General features: G+C 37.4%; 1 protein-coding gene across 1 annotated transcript in view; it reads right to left on the bottom strand.

Annotated features, from left to right (window-relative positions):
- HPSE2 (heparanase 2 (inactive)) overlaps positions 1-13,484 on the bottom strand; it is a 657,615-nt gene that overhangs the window by 225,033 nt on the left and 419,098 nt on the right. The window contains exon 5 of the mRNA XM_078077262.1: positions 12,421-12,592. Within this exon, the coding sequence (XP_077933388.1) occupies positions 12,421-12,592 (172 nt within the window). The remainder of the gene's footprint in view (positions 1-12,420; positions 12,593-13,484) is intronic.

Raw genomic sequence — 13,484 nt, 5'->3', positions numbered from 1 at the left:
GCTCTCTGTTTAGGCTTCCCTTCTAGCTTACTATTCCCTCAATTTGATAGATTTATAGAGTTTTAATATACTGGAACTTGAGATGGATGAGATTCTTCAACCAATCTTTCTTGTCAATAAAAATTACATCCATGAAGTTTAATTTTAAGGGCAATCTTGAATGAAGAAAGGAAAAAATAAGTTAGCTACCATATACTGATTGACAGGCATTTGGTAGGTGGTTTACACAATGTACAACCCTGTAAGGTTGTATCATCACTTTCATTTTATAGATGAAGAAACTGTGCTCAAGATCACCCAGGTAATAAGTTGCAGAGCTGAGATTCAAACCCAGTTCTGAGTCTAAAGCCCTTGTTTTAACCATGCAGAGATGACAAATTTGTGATGTTTGTAGTGCTGTCCCCATTTTCTGAGCCCATAGTAGGTATTGGTAATAGATCTCAATATTGTCTCACTAATCTCGGAATTGACCTAGGAATCCTTCTAAAGACAGGGTACCAGGCACTATTACCTGGATCTGGCCCCTCAGGATGAAGCTTATTTGCTGCTAATGGGGAGTTAAAAGGAGGGAGGCTACAGGGCCGTGTTTGGAATAAAATGGAGGCAGATGTGAGATAACACATAAAGGACAAAATAAGTTTGCTTGATTAAAATGAAGGCAAATGGCAGGGGGGTGGGGGATGATGAGAGAAGATGTTGAAACAGATCTGGAAGGCTATGGCTGGAGCTGAAAGGTGCTGGTTAGGGAAATATTATTATAGACATGTCTTGATAGTCTAAAATGCTCCTAAGGAAGTCATAAAGACTTGGATTCAAGCAAAAAAGGTATAACTGACCAGATATGATTTGCCCTGGCTGTGGAGCCTGATGGGAAGGAGGAAAAATGCATCAAGATGTCATGATAAATTTCACATTTAACACTGAACTTTCCAAAAGTTCAAACTTTGGTATGAAGCTGAGTCTAGGAGAATTAACACTGTGGAACTAAGGTGAAAAAGGATTATATTTTTTCTAGTATGCTAGACCATGTGGCTTTGTTAAAAAATGAAGATTCAAAAAAATAGCACCACAGAGTAGAAAGACCATGGATCCAGGAGTTAGACAGATACCTGATTTAAGACTTGGCTCCACAGCTTATTAGCTAGGTGGCCTTGGGTACATTGTTTAATCTCTCTAAACCATTTCAAATGGAGGGAACAGCACTTACTTCTTAAAGGCCTTGTGAAGATTAACAAGATAACATGCATGAAGGAACAAGGCTACTTCCTGGCATACTGTTGGCACTGAGTAAATGTGAGTTTGGTAAAAATTTAATACCTGTGCACCTCCATTCCTTGATCTGTAAAATAAAGATAATAAAACCCGTTCTGCCTATATTACAGGGTAGTGGTTCTTATGCTTTGGTGTGCAAAGAACGCCTTGGAGTTGCTGTTCAAAAATCCAATATCTAAATCTTATCCCCCCACATTCTGGTTTGGTAGGTCTAGGCTGGAGCTTAAGAATCATGCTGCATTTTTAAGAAACTCAACAAGTGCTTCTAATGCAGGAGGACCATGGGCCACACCTTTGACAGATTCTGATCTTAGTAGTGCCTCTCAGGGTAGGCATTCTTGGAAGAGAGGGTAGGGTTCTCAGGGAAAGTAGAAGAAGAAAAAAATGAGAAAATAAATGGAAAAAAAGAAAGTGAGGAAGAATATCTGTGTCAAATCTAAGTCTATGTCCCAGGACTCCAGTCTCCTTCTCCAATGTTCCTTCTAACCCCCATTTGACTTCTCTGACATTGGAGGAAGAGAGAAACATCTTCATCATAATGGCAATAATTGATGACCGTGGGCTTGGGGAAAGAATTAGGTTGTTTCTCTAATCAGGAAAGAAGTCCTTTCCGGGGGTGCAGGGAAAGGCAAGTTTAGAAGTTGTAGTCACTAACACAATGCTTAGCTAGGGAGCAGACCTTTGCAGTAGCCAATGCTTCCCTGTTAATGAGTACTAAACAGCTGCTGGGGGCCTTTCCTCTCTAGAGAAAGAGATGGAAACTCTTTTCTTATGAACTAAGAGGAATAAATTGTTCTCTCCTCCTGTAGCTTGGTCAAGTCATATAACTCTTTCACAGTTGAAATTAAACAGAACAATTACTAGGAATAACATTGTAATAATTACTCTGTACACCAAATTGTCCCCAGCTGTGCATCTTCCCACTCCAAATGAGAATGTGGTGGTTTTTACACAGGAGGTAGACCTGTGATCACCCTCATTATCCGGGCATGTTACTAATCTTTCTAGTTCCTATATCCACTCAATTCTCTAAACTTCCTGGGAAACTACATAAAGTTATATACAAAAAAAAAAAAAAAAAGGAAAAAACCTGCCTTTTCATCTTTGAAATACACTTATTCTTAACAATTGTGGCTGATATTCCTTTATGTGTCAACTGTGCCAGGAACTGTGCTGAGCACTTTATTTCATTTAACTCTACAATAAGCCTAAGAAATAGGTAATTTAATCAGTCCCATTTTACAGATGAAAAGACTGAGGTTTTATAGACATTAAACAATTCCTCAAGATGACCTAGTGAGTCACTATACTAGGTCTCATCTAGTTGCAAAGTGCGTGCTTTTCACCATCCTGCTTTTTCCCCAATCCTACTCACTATAGTAGAAAACAGATTGTTATTATAATGTCTTTATGGAGGAGGGGACCCATGAAGTAAAAAATACATATGGCCCATAAAAGTCATAATGGGAGCCAAGTAATAGGAACATAGCGAAGTTTCCATCCTTATCCACCCATACAGCCTTCATTACTATCTATGCTTTAAGTACAAGTGGAGTCTATAAATCAGCATTAGGCTTAGTAGGAGAATTAGACACAACTAAAGACAGAAATTCTGGATATAAGAATGATGAATCACAGACCTGTACCCCTGAAACAAATAATACATTATATGTTAATTAATTGAATTAAAAATTTTTTTTAAAAAGGAAAAATAAATAAATAAATTTGCTTGGGGCACCCGGATGGCTCAGTTGGTTAAGCATCCGACTCTTGATTTCAGTTCAGCTCATGATCTCAGGGTTGTGAGATCGAGCCCCTGTGAGGCCCAGTGCTGGGCATGGAGCCTGCTTAAGATTTTCTCTCCCTCTTTGCCCCTCCCCCCCAGCCCCCCAGCTCAAGCACATGCACTCTCTCGCTCTAAAAAATAATAATAATAAAACAAAATAAAATAAATTTGCTTGTAAAAAAGTGAAATTCTGGATATAAAAAGGAAATTTTTCTGTTTCTGGTTTGTAGACCATTGAGCATATAACATACATCATGCGGTCTGCTATGATGGAGGAGGCCGTTATTTGCTGCCTAATTGTCTTCTGCTTTTACCCTCATTGCCCAAATTAGAATGTTTTCCACAGCTCTTTGGGCTGCCACGGGAGCTAAAGGCCCTGTCTAGCTTTCTGTTCTAACACAGGTTCAGGTTAGAATATTCCACTAATACCTCTGTAGAATGTTAGGATAGCTTCCATTTTTCATTCAACACATTTGAGCACCTGCTATGCATTAGGCTTTTTGCCGGCACTGCATATACACTGGTAAATATAACAGACATACTTCCCACCCTCATGGAGTTTGTAATCTTTAACCAACAAATAAACATACAATAAATATGTAGTTTTATATTGTGATAAATACCAAAAAGAGAACCAACAGAGTGTGTTGATAGAGAATTACTTAGCTCAGTTACTCAAGGAAGGTCTCTAATAGATGAGGAGAAACCAGCCATGTGGCAAGCAGAGAGAACACTCTAGAAGGAAGAGCATATGTGAAGGCCCCCAAGTAAAGAGAAGCCTAGCACATACCAAGCCAGTGAGGTGTGAGTGAAATGAGAAAAAGGGAAAGCTGAAGAAGATAAGAATGAAGAGCTACGCAGCAGTCAGATTAGTCATGATAGAGCCTTGTAGACGTGGTAAAGAGATTGAATTTTATTCTAAGAACAATGAAAAGTCATTAGGAGTCTTCTGCAAGAGACTTATGTCATGTGAATTATATGGTTGCAGAAGATTTTCTGACAACTGAGTAGTGTATAGAATAGAGAGGGCAAGAATGGAAGCAAGCGCACTGGTAACAAGACTGTTAATGTGGTCCAGGTTCTGAATTTTCCAAATGGTAATTCTTTTGTTATTGTCTGCTATACCGCCATCCCTCCCCCCAAAGCAGGGTTCATATTCCAAGTTGTCCAGACATGTCTGTGGAACACTAGTCTCTCAAGATGGTCTCTGAAAGTAAGACTCTGGTCAAATAAATGTAAGAAATTCTGCATGCTAAATCCCCTTCTTGGAGATTCAGAATGTAATGTATTAAAGGTGCCAGGAAGTGTTTCAGAACATTTGTGTATCCCAGTATTTCTCCAAATTACTGGACCATGGAACGTTTTATCCCCCTCCCCCAATATAATGTTAATATCCTGCAAAACTGATATTCTCCAGAGCACATTTAAGGAAATGCTACCATAAGTCTTTCTAACCAAGAGTTAACTCATTGTTCTTGGTTTACTGAGACCCCATTTTCCCACCTCCCTATCAATTATTTCAATGGTTTAGACAATATTTTCTGACTCCACCTATATTATATGATCATATCAGCCCTTATATGACTTATTTCTTCTCTCCATTTCTACCATCTATTTTCTGCCACTTGTCTCTTTACTTTTACATTGTAAAAGTTGATGAAGTTTTCCTTTGTTTCAGTAACGATAATTTTCTTCTTTGTTTCTGGATCTGGATCTTCTATGAGACAGCTGTTGAGTATCCTGAAATGATCCTCTATATCAGTAATATTTTATCTCAAATTTTCTATCTCTGTCTAAAGCTCTGTATATGGAAGATTTTCTCTTCCAATTATTTTATTGGATTCTTTCTTTTAAGAGCTTTTTGGAGATATGATTCAATACAAATTTATTTAAATGTACACTTTAAGTGTACAACTCAATAGTTATTTATAGAGTTGTGGAAGCACAACACAATCTAATTCTAGAATATTTAATTTCAAAAAGAAACCCTGTACCTCTGAGCAGTCACTCTCCATTTCCTCACAATCTCCACCAGCCCTAACCAACCACTAATCTACTTTGTGTCTCTATAGATTGTCTATTCTGTTAATTTCATATAAAGGAAATCATACAATGTGGGGCCTTTTGTGACTGGCTTCTTTCAGTTAGCATAATGTTTTCAAGCTTCATCCATGTTGTAACCTGTACTGGTATTTCATTTCTTTTTATTCTCAAATAATATTCCAATTTATGGATATACCACTTTTTATTTATCCATTCATCAGCCACGGATATTTGGGTTGTTTCTACTCTTTGGCTATTATGAATAATCCCACTATGAATATTTGTACACATGTTTTTATGGACATACATTTTCATTTCTCTTGGGTATATACCTCAGAGTGGAATTGCTGAGTCATAATGGTAACTCTGTGTTTAACCTTTTTTGAGTAATTGCCAGACTGTTTTCTGAAGCAGTTGCACCATATTACATTCCCACCAGCAGTGTATGAAAGTTCCAGTTTCTCCACGTCTTCTCCAATATGTATTCTTTTTACTTTCTCCAATATTTATTCTTGCATATTTTTTTATTTTGACCATCCAAATGGATATGAAGTGGTATCTCATTGTGATTTCGATTTGCATTTCCTTAATGACTAATGATACTAGGCATCCATTCTTGTGCTTACTGGCCATTAGCATATCTTCATTGGAGAAATGCCATTTCAAGTTCCTTTTGCTCAATTTTAAAATAGGCTATCTGCCTTTTTATTGTTAATTTGTAAGAGTTCTTTATATATATCTTGGATACAAGTCACTTATCAGTTACATGACTTGCAAATATTTTCTCCCATTCTGTATTTTCACATTCTTGATGGTATCATTTGATACACAAAATTTCTTAATTTTGATGAGGTCCAATTAATCAATGTTTTCTTTTATCACTTATGTTTTTAGTGCTATACCTAAGAAATCACTGTCTAACCTTTACTGAACTTAATTTCAGCAATTATAAGTTTAGTCTCAAAAAATATCTTTTTGTTCTCTTTGTACCTTTTTTTTCATAGAAATGTGTTTTTATTCTGCAAGTACAATATCTTCCTATATCTTCATAAGGATACTAATTTCAAATTTTTATTTTTAAAATTCTTTTTTTTTAAGATTTTATTTATTTATTTGAGAGAGCAAGCACAAAGGAGGAGGAGAGGGAGAAGCAGACTCCCTGCTGAGCAGAGAGCCTGACGCAGGACTTGATCCCAGGACCCCGAGATCACGACCTGAGCCGAAGGCAGATGCTCAACAGACTGAGCCACCCAGAAGCCCTATTTTTAAAATTCTGGTCTTGAAATATAATTCTTCCTGGGTCAATTTATTTATTTATTTATCTCGGGTTTTCTCTTTCATGCTACTGGTTTCCTTCTTATGTCTTGTGATCTTTGGCTATCTATTCATATTTAAAAATTGGGGATAAGTAGATTCTTCTAGGTAGCAGGTACAGAATTTTCTCAGCTGTTGAATATTTAGGCTTTTTAGATAAGTCCTTCCTTGCTCTAGGATCTCTATTTTGTTGGCAGAGCTTGTTCACCAACACACTTCACTTTAGAGAGGGAGTAAGGTAGTGCACAGACAGCCTTTGGGCTAGGGTATCTGGCAGTGCTTTATCTCAGTGTTTTACTCTGCAGGAACAACTCCATTTTAGCAATACCAGTTTATCCCTAGGCAATCCCTTCAATTTCTTTGGTGAAGACTCCTAAATCTTGGGTTGGGATTTGCTCAGAGATAATAGATTGAGCTGTCTTTACTCTGTATGGGCAGTGTAGAGGACTTAAAATGATGGAGGGAAGAGCTGAGCTGTAAGTGTAGTTTCACTGCAGACAGACTTTTATATAAACCCCTTGGCTTGGTCTCCCTTTCTCACCCCAACCCTTCCTGACTCTGAGGCTATCTGCTAGGTGGACTGGCTATATTTTCCCAGAGCCTATGTTCCCTGGGTTGCCACTTCCTCACTCTGCTTAATCTGTCAACAGTCTTCCACCTGTTTTATAGAAATCTGTCAAAATCTCTCATCTGCTTATGAGCCCTCTTTTGTGTGTTTGTTATTATGGATTTATTCTTTACCAATTTTTAATAGGAGCTGGGATGGTGGTTCCAAGAGGAAATGGAGCTTGTGCTCAGATCACTATCCTGAACTTGAAGCACACCCAATATTTTTTAAAGCCATCTTTTGTTGCTCCAGGGATTGTATTCCCTGAATATGAATGTGTGTTCATCTTGGTGTTACTTCCTTTTGAAAAGCTCCCTTTTCTGCATGTGATGGCCCTTGAAAGAGAGATGTTAACTGTCCAAAAGGAGGAAGTCATCCTTTATTAATTCTCTCACCCCACTTTGCCGAGATATCCATCAATAAATCATATCTACCCTAACTTCTATCTCTTCTGCCATTACCTTAACCCAATCTACCATCATCTTGTAATGAAATGGTATTCTTACTGAGCTCTTTTGATCCCTTACTTTTGTACCTTGAAATCTATTTGGCACAGAGAATAGAGTAGACTCTAGGGTATGTCACTGCTCTTACAAAAACTCTGTAATGGTTTTCCATTGCTTATAGAATAAAATATACAACTTCTTTACCATGGTATACATAGTCCAGTAATGATCCTGTTCTGGCCTATCTGTGTTCTCACTTTCTGCCATTCTCCTCTGGCTCACTATACTGCCCATCTCTCTATTCCTCAAATGCCTTACCCTTACTTCTGATTCAGGACATTGACAAACATGGCCTAGAACTTCTACCTAGAACTTTCTTTTCTCTACTCAAATACAAAATAGGTGTTCAATAAATATTTACTGAGAGGAAATTTAGTCGTCATCTCATTAGGGATGTGAAGGCCTCAAAAAAGCTCCAGGAAACACACTTTCAGTGAATATCTGCTTTTCTTGACACTGCCACATCGGCAACAAAATAGATTAGCTCCTTACTCTATAGCAGATACAGCAATACACTCCAAATAAGTTAAAAGAGCCTAACACTGAAAATTAAAACATTAGGAAGCCTAGATGGAAATGAAATAGTAACTTTATCCTAAATGTGTAAGGGAAGAAGCAGAAAAGACTATCAACAAGAAAGCAGACAAGAACAATTATAATAAAAATGAACTTCTGAAACAATAAGAATATGTTTCAAAGTAATAAGAAAAGCAATAGATTAAGATAAAATTGTCATTATGTAGATGATGCATACAAGTTTACAAAAGAAAAACAGAAAACTGATATAACCCTAAAAAACAATTCTTACCCTTCTAGATAAAAAATCACTGACTAGGGATGCCTGGGTGGTTCAGTTGGTTAAGTGTCCGCCTTCAGCTCAGGTTGTGATCCCAGGGTCCTAGGATCGAGTCTCACATTGGGCTCCCTGCTCTGTGGGAAGCCTGCTTCTCTCTCTACTTGTGTGCTCTCTCTCTCTCTGACAAATAAATAAATAAAATCTTTAAAAAAAAAAATCACTGACTAAAAATGGCCAGTTCACAAATAAGGAAATGAAAATAATAAAACAAGCATTTTATTAAGTACTTCCCATATGCTAGTCCTGAAGAAATAAACATGAAGATTCTATCTCTGTCCTAGTGGAGTTATATCCTAATTGGGAAGATAATTCTGTTTAGTCCTGTAACTACCTAAGTAAAAAAGCTTAAAATTGGTTCTCTGAAACTAAAGCTAATCATTATGATTTATATAAATCACTATAATTTATTTAAATCACTATACAATGATTTACAATGCTTCACAATCACATTTGTGCATACTGTGTTCAGATCAGATGAATTTAGAACCATCGGTTGAATAAGACCGTATTCATTCAATAAGCATTTATAAGACACCTACTATATTCTAAATGAATAAAACATAGACTAGGTCCTGGTCCCAGGCCACAGTCTATCAGGGAAGGCAGATATGTAAATAAATAATTTATCATCAATTTGATAAGTGCTAGAGAAAAAAATAAACAAAATGCTATTAATAAGGACAGAGGAGGTGATAAAAAATCTTGCCTGAGGATGTCAGAGAAGACTTGTTGAAAAGAGGACAAATGAGAGGAGAGTGTATTCCAAAGAAAATGACACAAACTAAAAAGGGGCAAAGGTAAAAAGTGTATAGTGTCTTTCAAAATTTACACATACTTTGATGTAGCTAAGGGCAGGTGGTGCACAGGGGTATAGCTGATTACTAGCTGCAAAGTGAGGCAGGTACTGGACCCTACAGGCCAGGGGTGCACATGAAAGCATTTGGACTTCAAGCAAGAGTGATTTGACCACATGTTGTATTTTTTAAAAAAACTACCCAGAAAATCTTGGGGTGCCTCGGTGGCTCAGTTGTTAAGCGTCTGCCTTCGGCTCAGGTCATGATCCCAGGGTCCTGGGGTCGAGCCCCGCATCGGGCTCCCTGCACGGCGGGAGGCCTGCTTCTCCCTCTCCCACTCCCCCTGCTTGTGTTCCCTCTCTCGCTGTGTCTCTCTCTGTCAAATAAATAAATAAAATCTTTAAAAAAAAAAAAAAACTACTCAGAAAATCTATATGGAGAAATTATTAGAGTCTGAGACTAGATATAGAGAAACCATCCAGGAGGAAGAAAGGTTTAAAATAAAAATGAAAAGAAGATGGGATGTGAGTGATACTAAGAATTCAGAAATAACAGAACTTAATAACTAACTAATGGACTATGTGAACAAAGGAGAGGAATGAAAGTAAAATGGCCTCCTGGTCTGTACCTCAGGCAAAATGGTTATAGTGTCATTAACCAAACCTGGGATGGGAGAAAGGAGACAACATAAGGTTTTAGAAAGTGTTCAGTTCTCTTCATAGTTAACAGAATTCAAATTTAAACATCCATGAGGCACAGTCTTGCATTAATTAAAATAGAGTAAATTAATAAAAATATAATCACCACTGTGGGGTACTGGGGGAAAAGGTATACTAATACATTGCTGCCCTACAACCTGGTGAAGTCGTTCTGAAAAGAAATTTGGCAACAAATATAAAAGCCATAAAAATTATCATGTTCTTTGACCCAGAAACACAACTTTTTGGAATGTAGCCCAAGGATATAATTCAAAAGAAATAAAAAACCTATTTGTATAAAGATGTTTATAGCTGTGCTATATATTACAGACAAAAACTGGAAACAGCCCAAATGCCCAACAGTGAGGGAATGTTTAAGCAGACTTTGGTACATTAATGCAATGGGGTATTTTATTGCTATTAAGAATGACAAATATGAGAACTATGTAGAAATAAAAAAGGGCAATATAAAGCAATGAGTAAAAAATGCAGAACTCAAAATGATGCATATAGAATGATCATAACTATGTAAAATGATATCTGTATTACCAGGAGTATTGGAAAAGACTACAGAGTTGGTAATTTAGAGTGCTGACATTTTTGTTATTGTTGGTTGAGTTGCTGGGAACGTTTATGTGTTTCAAGTTATAATTCACTGTATATTTAGTACATACACATTAAGAAAGATATATCTCCACTTTTTTCTGGCACATAAAATTTTTAAAAGTGCTCATCTGTACCTTTCCTTTCCGTAAGTGATTTTCTCTAATCTCTTGAGTCCTATTAATTTTTGGGTGTATGGGGAGGTGGACTCCATCCATACTCCATGACCTTCTAACTCAATCAAATCCCACCCCTTATGGTCATTCATAGCACCATGTACCTTTCCTTGGTATTGTCTTAGTTTTAAGATCAGTTAATTAATGTTTACATCTCCCCTACCATATTGTATGCTCCATGAGGGTAGAGAAAGTATCTGTTTTTGTTTATTATTATATTAGTTCCTAATGTAATACCCAGAACATTGCAGTTACTCAAGAAACATTTGCAGGGTGAATGAATGATTGACCCTGTAGGTCATGTTACTGAGAGGGCATTGTCAGTTCCATGAAAATACACTGATCAAACCATTAAAGAAAAAGGACAATCCAAAAGAATAGCTACATGGATTAAAATGATAGTTATTGGCCTTGCTTTATTATGTATTATGAATTATGAATAAAGTTCTATACATGTGGTTCTTATCCCTTAATTGTAACACATAAAATGAAATCAATCTCTCCATCTCCATCACACACACACACACACACAGTAATTTCAAAGTTCAGTTAAAGCATGCAAAAGGAAACCAAGAGCTGCATTTGTGGGTAGGGACCAAGGTCATGAAATTGCTGTGTAAAAAAAAGGGAAAGTTGCTCCTGAAAGAAATGGGTGGGGGAAAGGACAGGAGCTGAACTAAGGGCTTAGGAATTCTTTGTAAAAAGGAAAATGCCTAAAATTAAATTTCGGGTAGTTAATGTTGTTACAGTGCAAATCCATGTGCCTTCCCAAACCTTCAGTGATGTCTGCTATGTTCATTACCTTAGATCAAGACTAAGCCACCCTAAAAGGGAGGACAGAGTTATAAGAGCCATCAAGCCACAAGGGCCATCTTGGAGGTTGGCCAAAAGTTTCTCTCCTCTGATAATCAATATTTATCTAACCTCATTTGGAATGTATACCTCACTGGAAAATGTCTTACTCATCTTTCAATTTTCAGGAATAACCATACCTATTCCAGAGTATGACAGGATTGCACATGACAGGTGTGTCTTGGTGCATACTCTGTGCTCCCAGGGAACTCCTGACTCCAACTTCATAGTTCCCACCCTTTCTGCTCCAGTCACATCTCCACTTTAGGTCTTGGATCAACATATAGCTTCAGCCTTCCTCATACCATTCCCTCACACATGCCTTCTGACTCTGTATAACTGAATCTAACCTGCATGGATTCAATCTGGGCTGGCCTACCAACACTATTTAACATAGTGCCTCATCCATAACCAGTGCTTAAAAAAGATTATTAGATTCAGTCAAAATTAATTAAATGTGGTAATAATTCTAATGCTTTAATCTACAAGTAGCAGTAGTGTTTCTCAACTTTTTAATCCAGCTATACTGGCCAGGGTTTTGTCAAGCTTTACTTTCTAGAAATGGTCATAAGAATAGAGTAATAATATTTTGACTTTTAAAAAATATAAAATGCGATGAAATGCTATAATATTAAATGTGCTTTTTAAAACAATGTAATCCCTTCCAACCTGCCCAGGAGATTGTGATATCCTTCCCCAATTTCACCACCTTCTGCTGACTATGGAAGGCCTGGAGAGATGCAAAGCTCTTCTGCTGTTTGATGGAGAATCACTGATTTAGAACTGGGGAAGTCACTATGAAAAAAGTCTCTCCATCCTTCTTAAGACCACAAATAACCAGGAAAAATATAAATACATTAATTCATTACATTTATGAATAGTCTTATAAGAACTGCTAAAAAATATGACCTACCCATCTAGGAGGGTGATGACGTTCTTCCTGGGTCTCCCAATATTAGGGCCATACAAGCTGGCTCTGGAGTAAATCCGGATGGGTTGCAACAGGCTCTTCAGCTGGATGTAATCCTTTCCCAACTGGCTGCCATTTACCGCCCGGCCATGCATGGTTCGATAGTTATTTGGCTCTAGATTAAAAGCAGACATGCAAGTCAGAGTTGAGAAGGGTAAGGCTCTGCCAACCCTTTCCTGTCCACAGATCTTTCTGCCTTTTTCTTAACAATGTGAATAAAATAACCAAAAAGAGAGTGTAAGCTAGTTTAACTTGAGGAACCATCATAACAAAAAGTTAAGGGCCATTTTAGCATTCTACTCATTTTCAAACTAATCTTCACATAAGATCACCTAATCCACAAGAGAGAGACCATGCTGATTTTTGGGTGATACTTCATAATCAATGGTCTACTGGGCTGAATAGTGTCTCCCAAAGTTCATGTCTACCTGTAACTTCAGAATGTGACCTTATTTGGAAATAGAGTCTTTGAAGATGTAGTTAAGATGAGGTCATATGGGATTAGGGTGTGCCCTAAATTCAGTGCCTGGTGTCTTTATAAAAAAAACGAATGGAGAGGGAGATTCAGGTACACAGACACACTGGGAAGAGGGCCATGTGTCGACAGAGGCAAAGATTGGAAGAATGCTGCTATGCCAAGGATTGCTGGCAGCAGCTACTAAAAGCTGAGAAAGAGGCATGGAATAGATCCTCCCTCAGAGCCTCCAGAAGGAATCAACACTGGCAATGCTCTGATTTCAGGCTTCTGGTTCCCTGAACTGTGAGAGAATACATTTCTGTTGTTTTACACCACTGAGCTTATGGTAATTTATTATGAACAGGCTTAGGAAACTGATACAAATGGTAAGAAAGGAAAGTTTTATAAAGATGGCCATTGTATCAAAAAGAAAAATCTTAATGTTTAATAACAAAGTGGCTGGGTGAAATAATTTAGAGCACAACACCCTCCCTCAGTTTCTATTAACTTGGTAGTTCTAAAAGGGCAAGGAAAGTCCTAAAAACCAGCA

The sequence above is a fragment of the Halichoerus grypus genome, chromosome 7, assembly GCF_964656455.1.
Source record: "Halichoerus grypus chromosome 7, mHalGry1.hap1.1, whole genome shotgun sequence".
Lineage (NCBI taxonomy): Eukaryota > Metazoa > Chordata > Mammalia > Carnivora > Phocidae > Halichoerus > Halichoerus grypus.
Note: the sequence above shows the minus strand (reverse complement) of the source record. Positions and strands in the feature narration are given on the sequence as shown.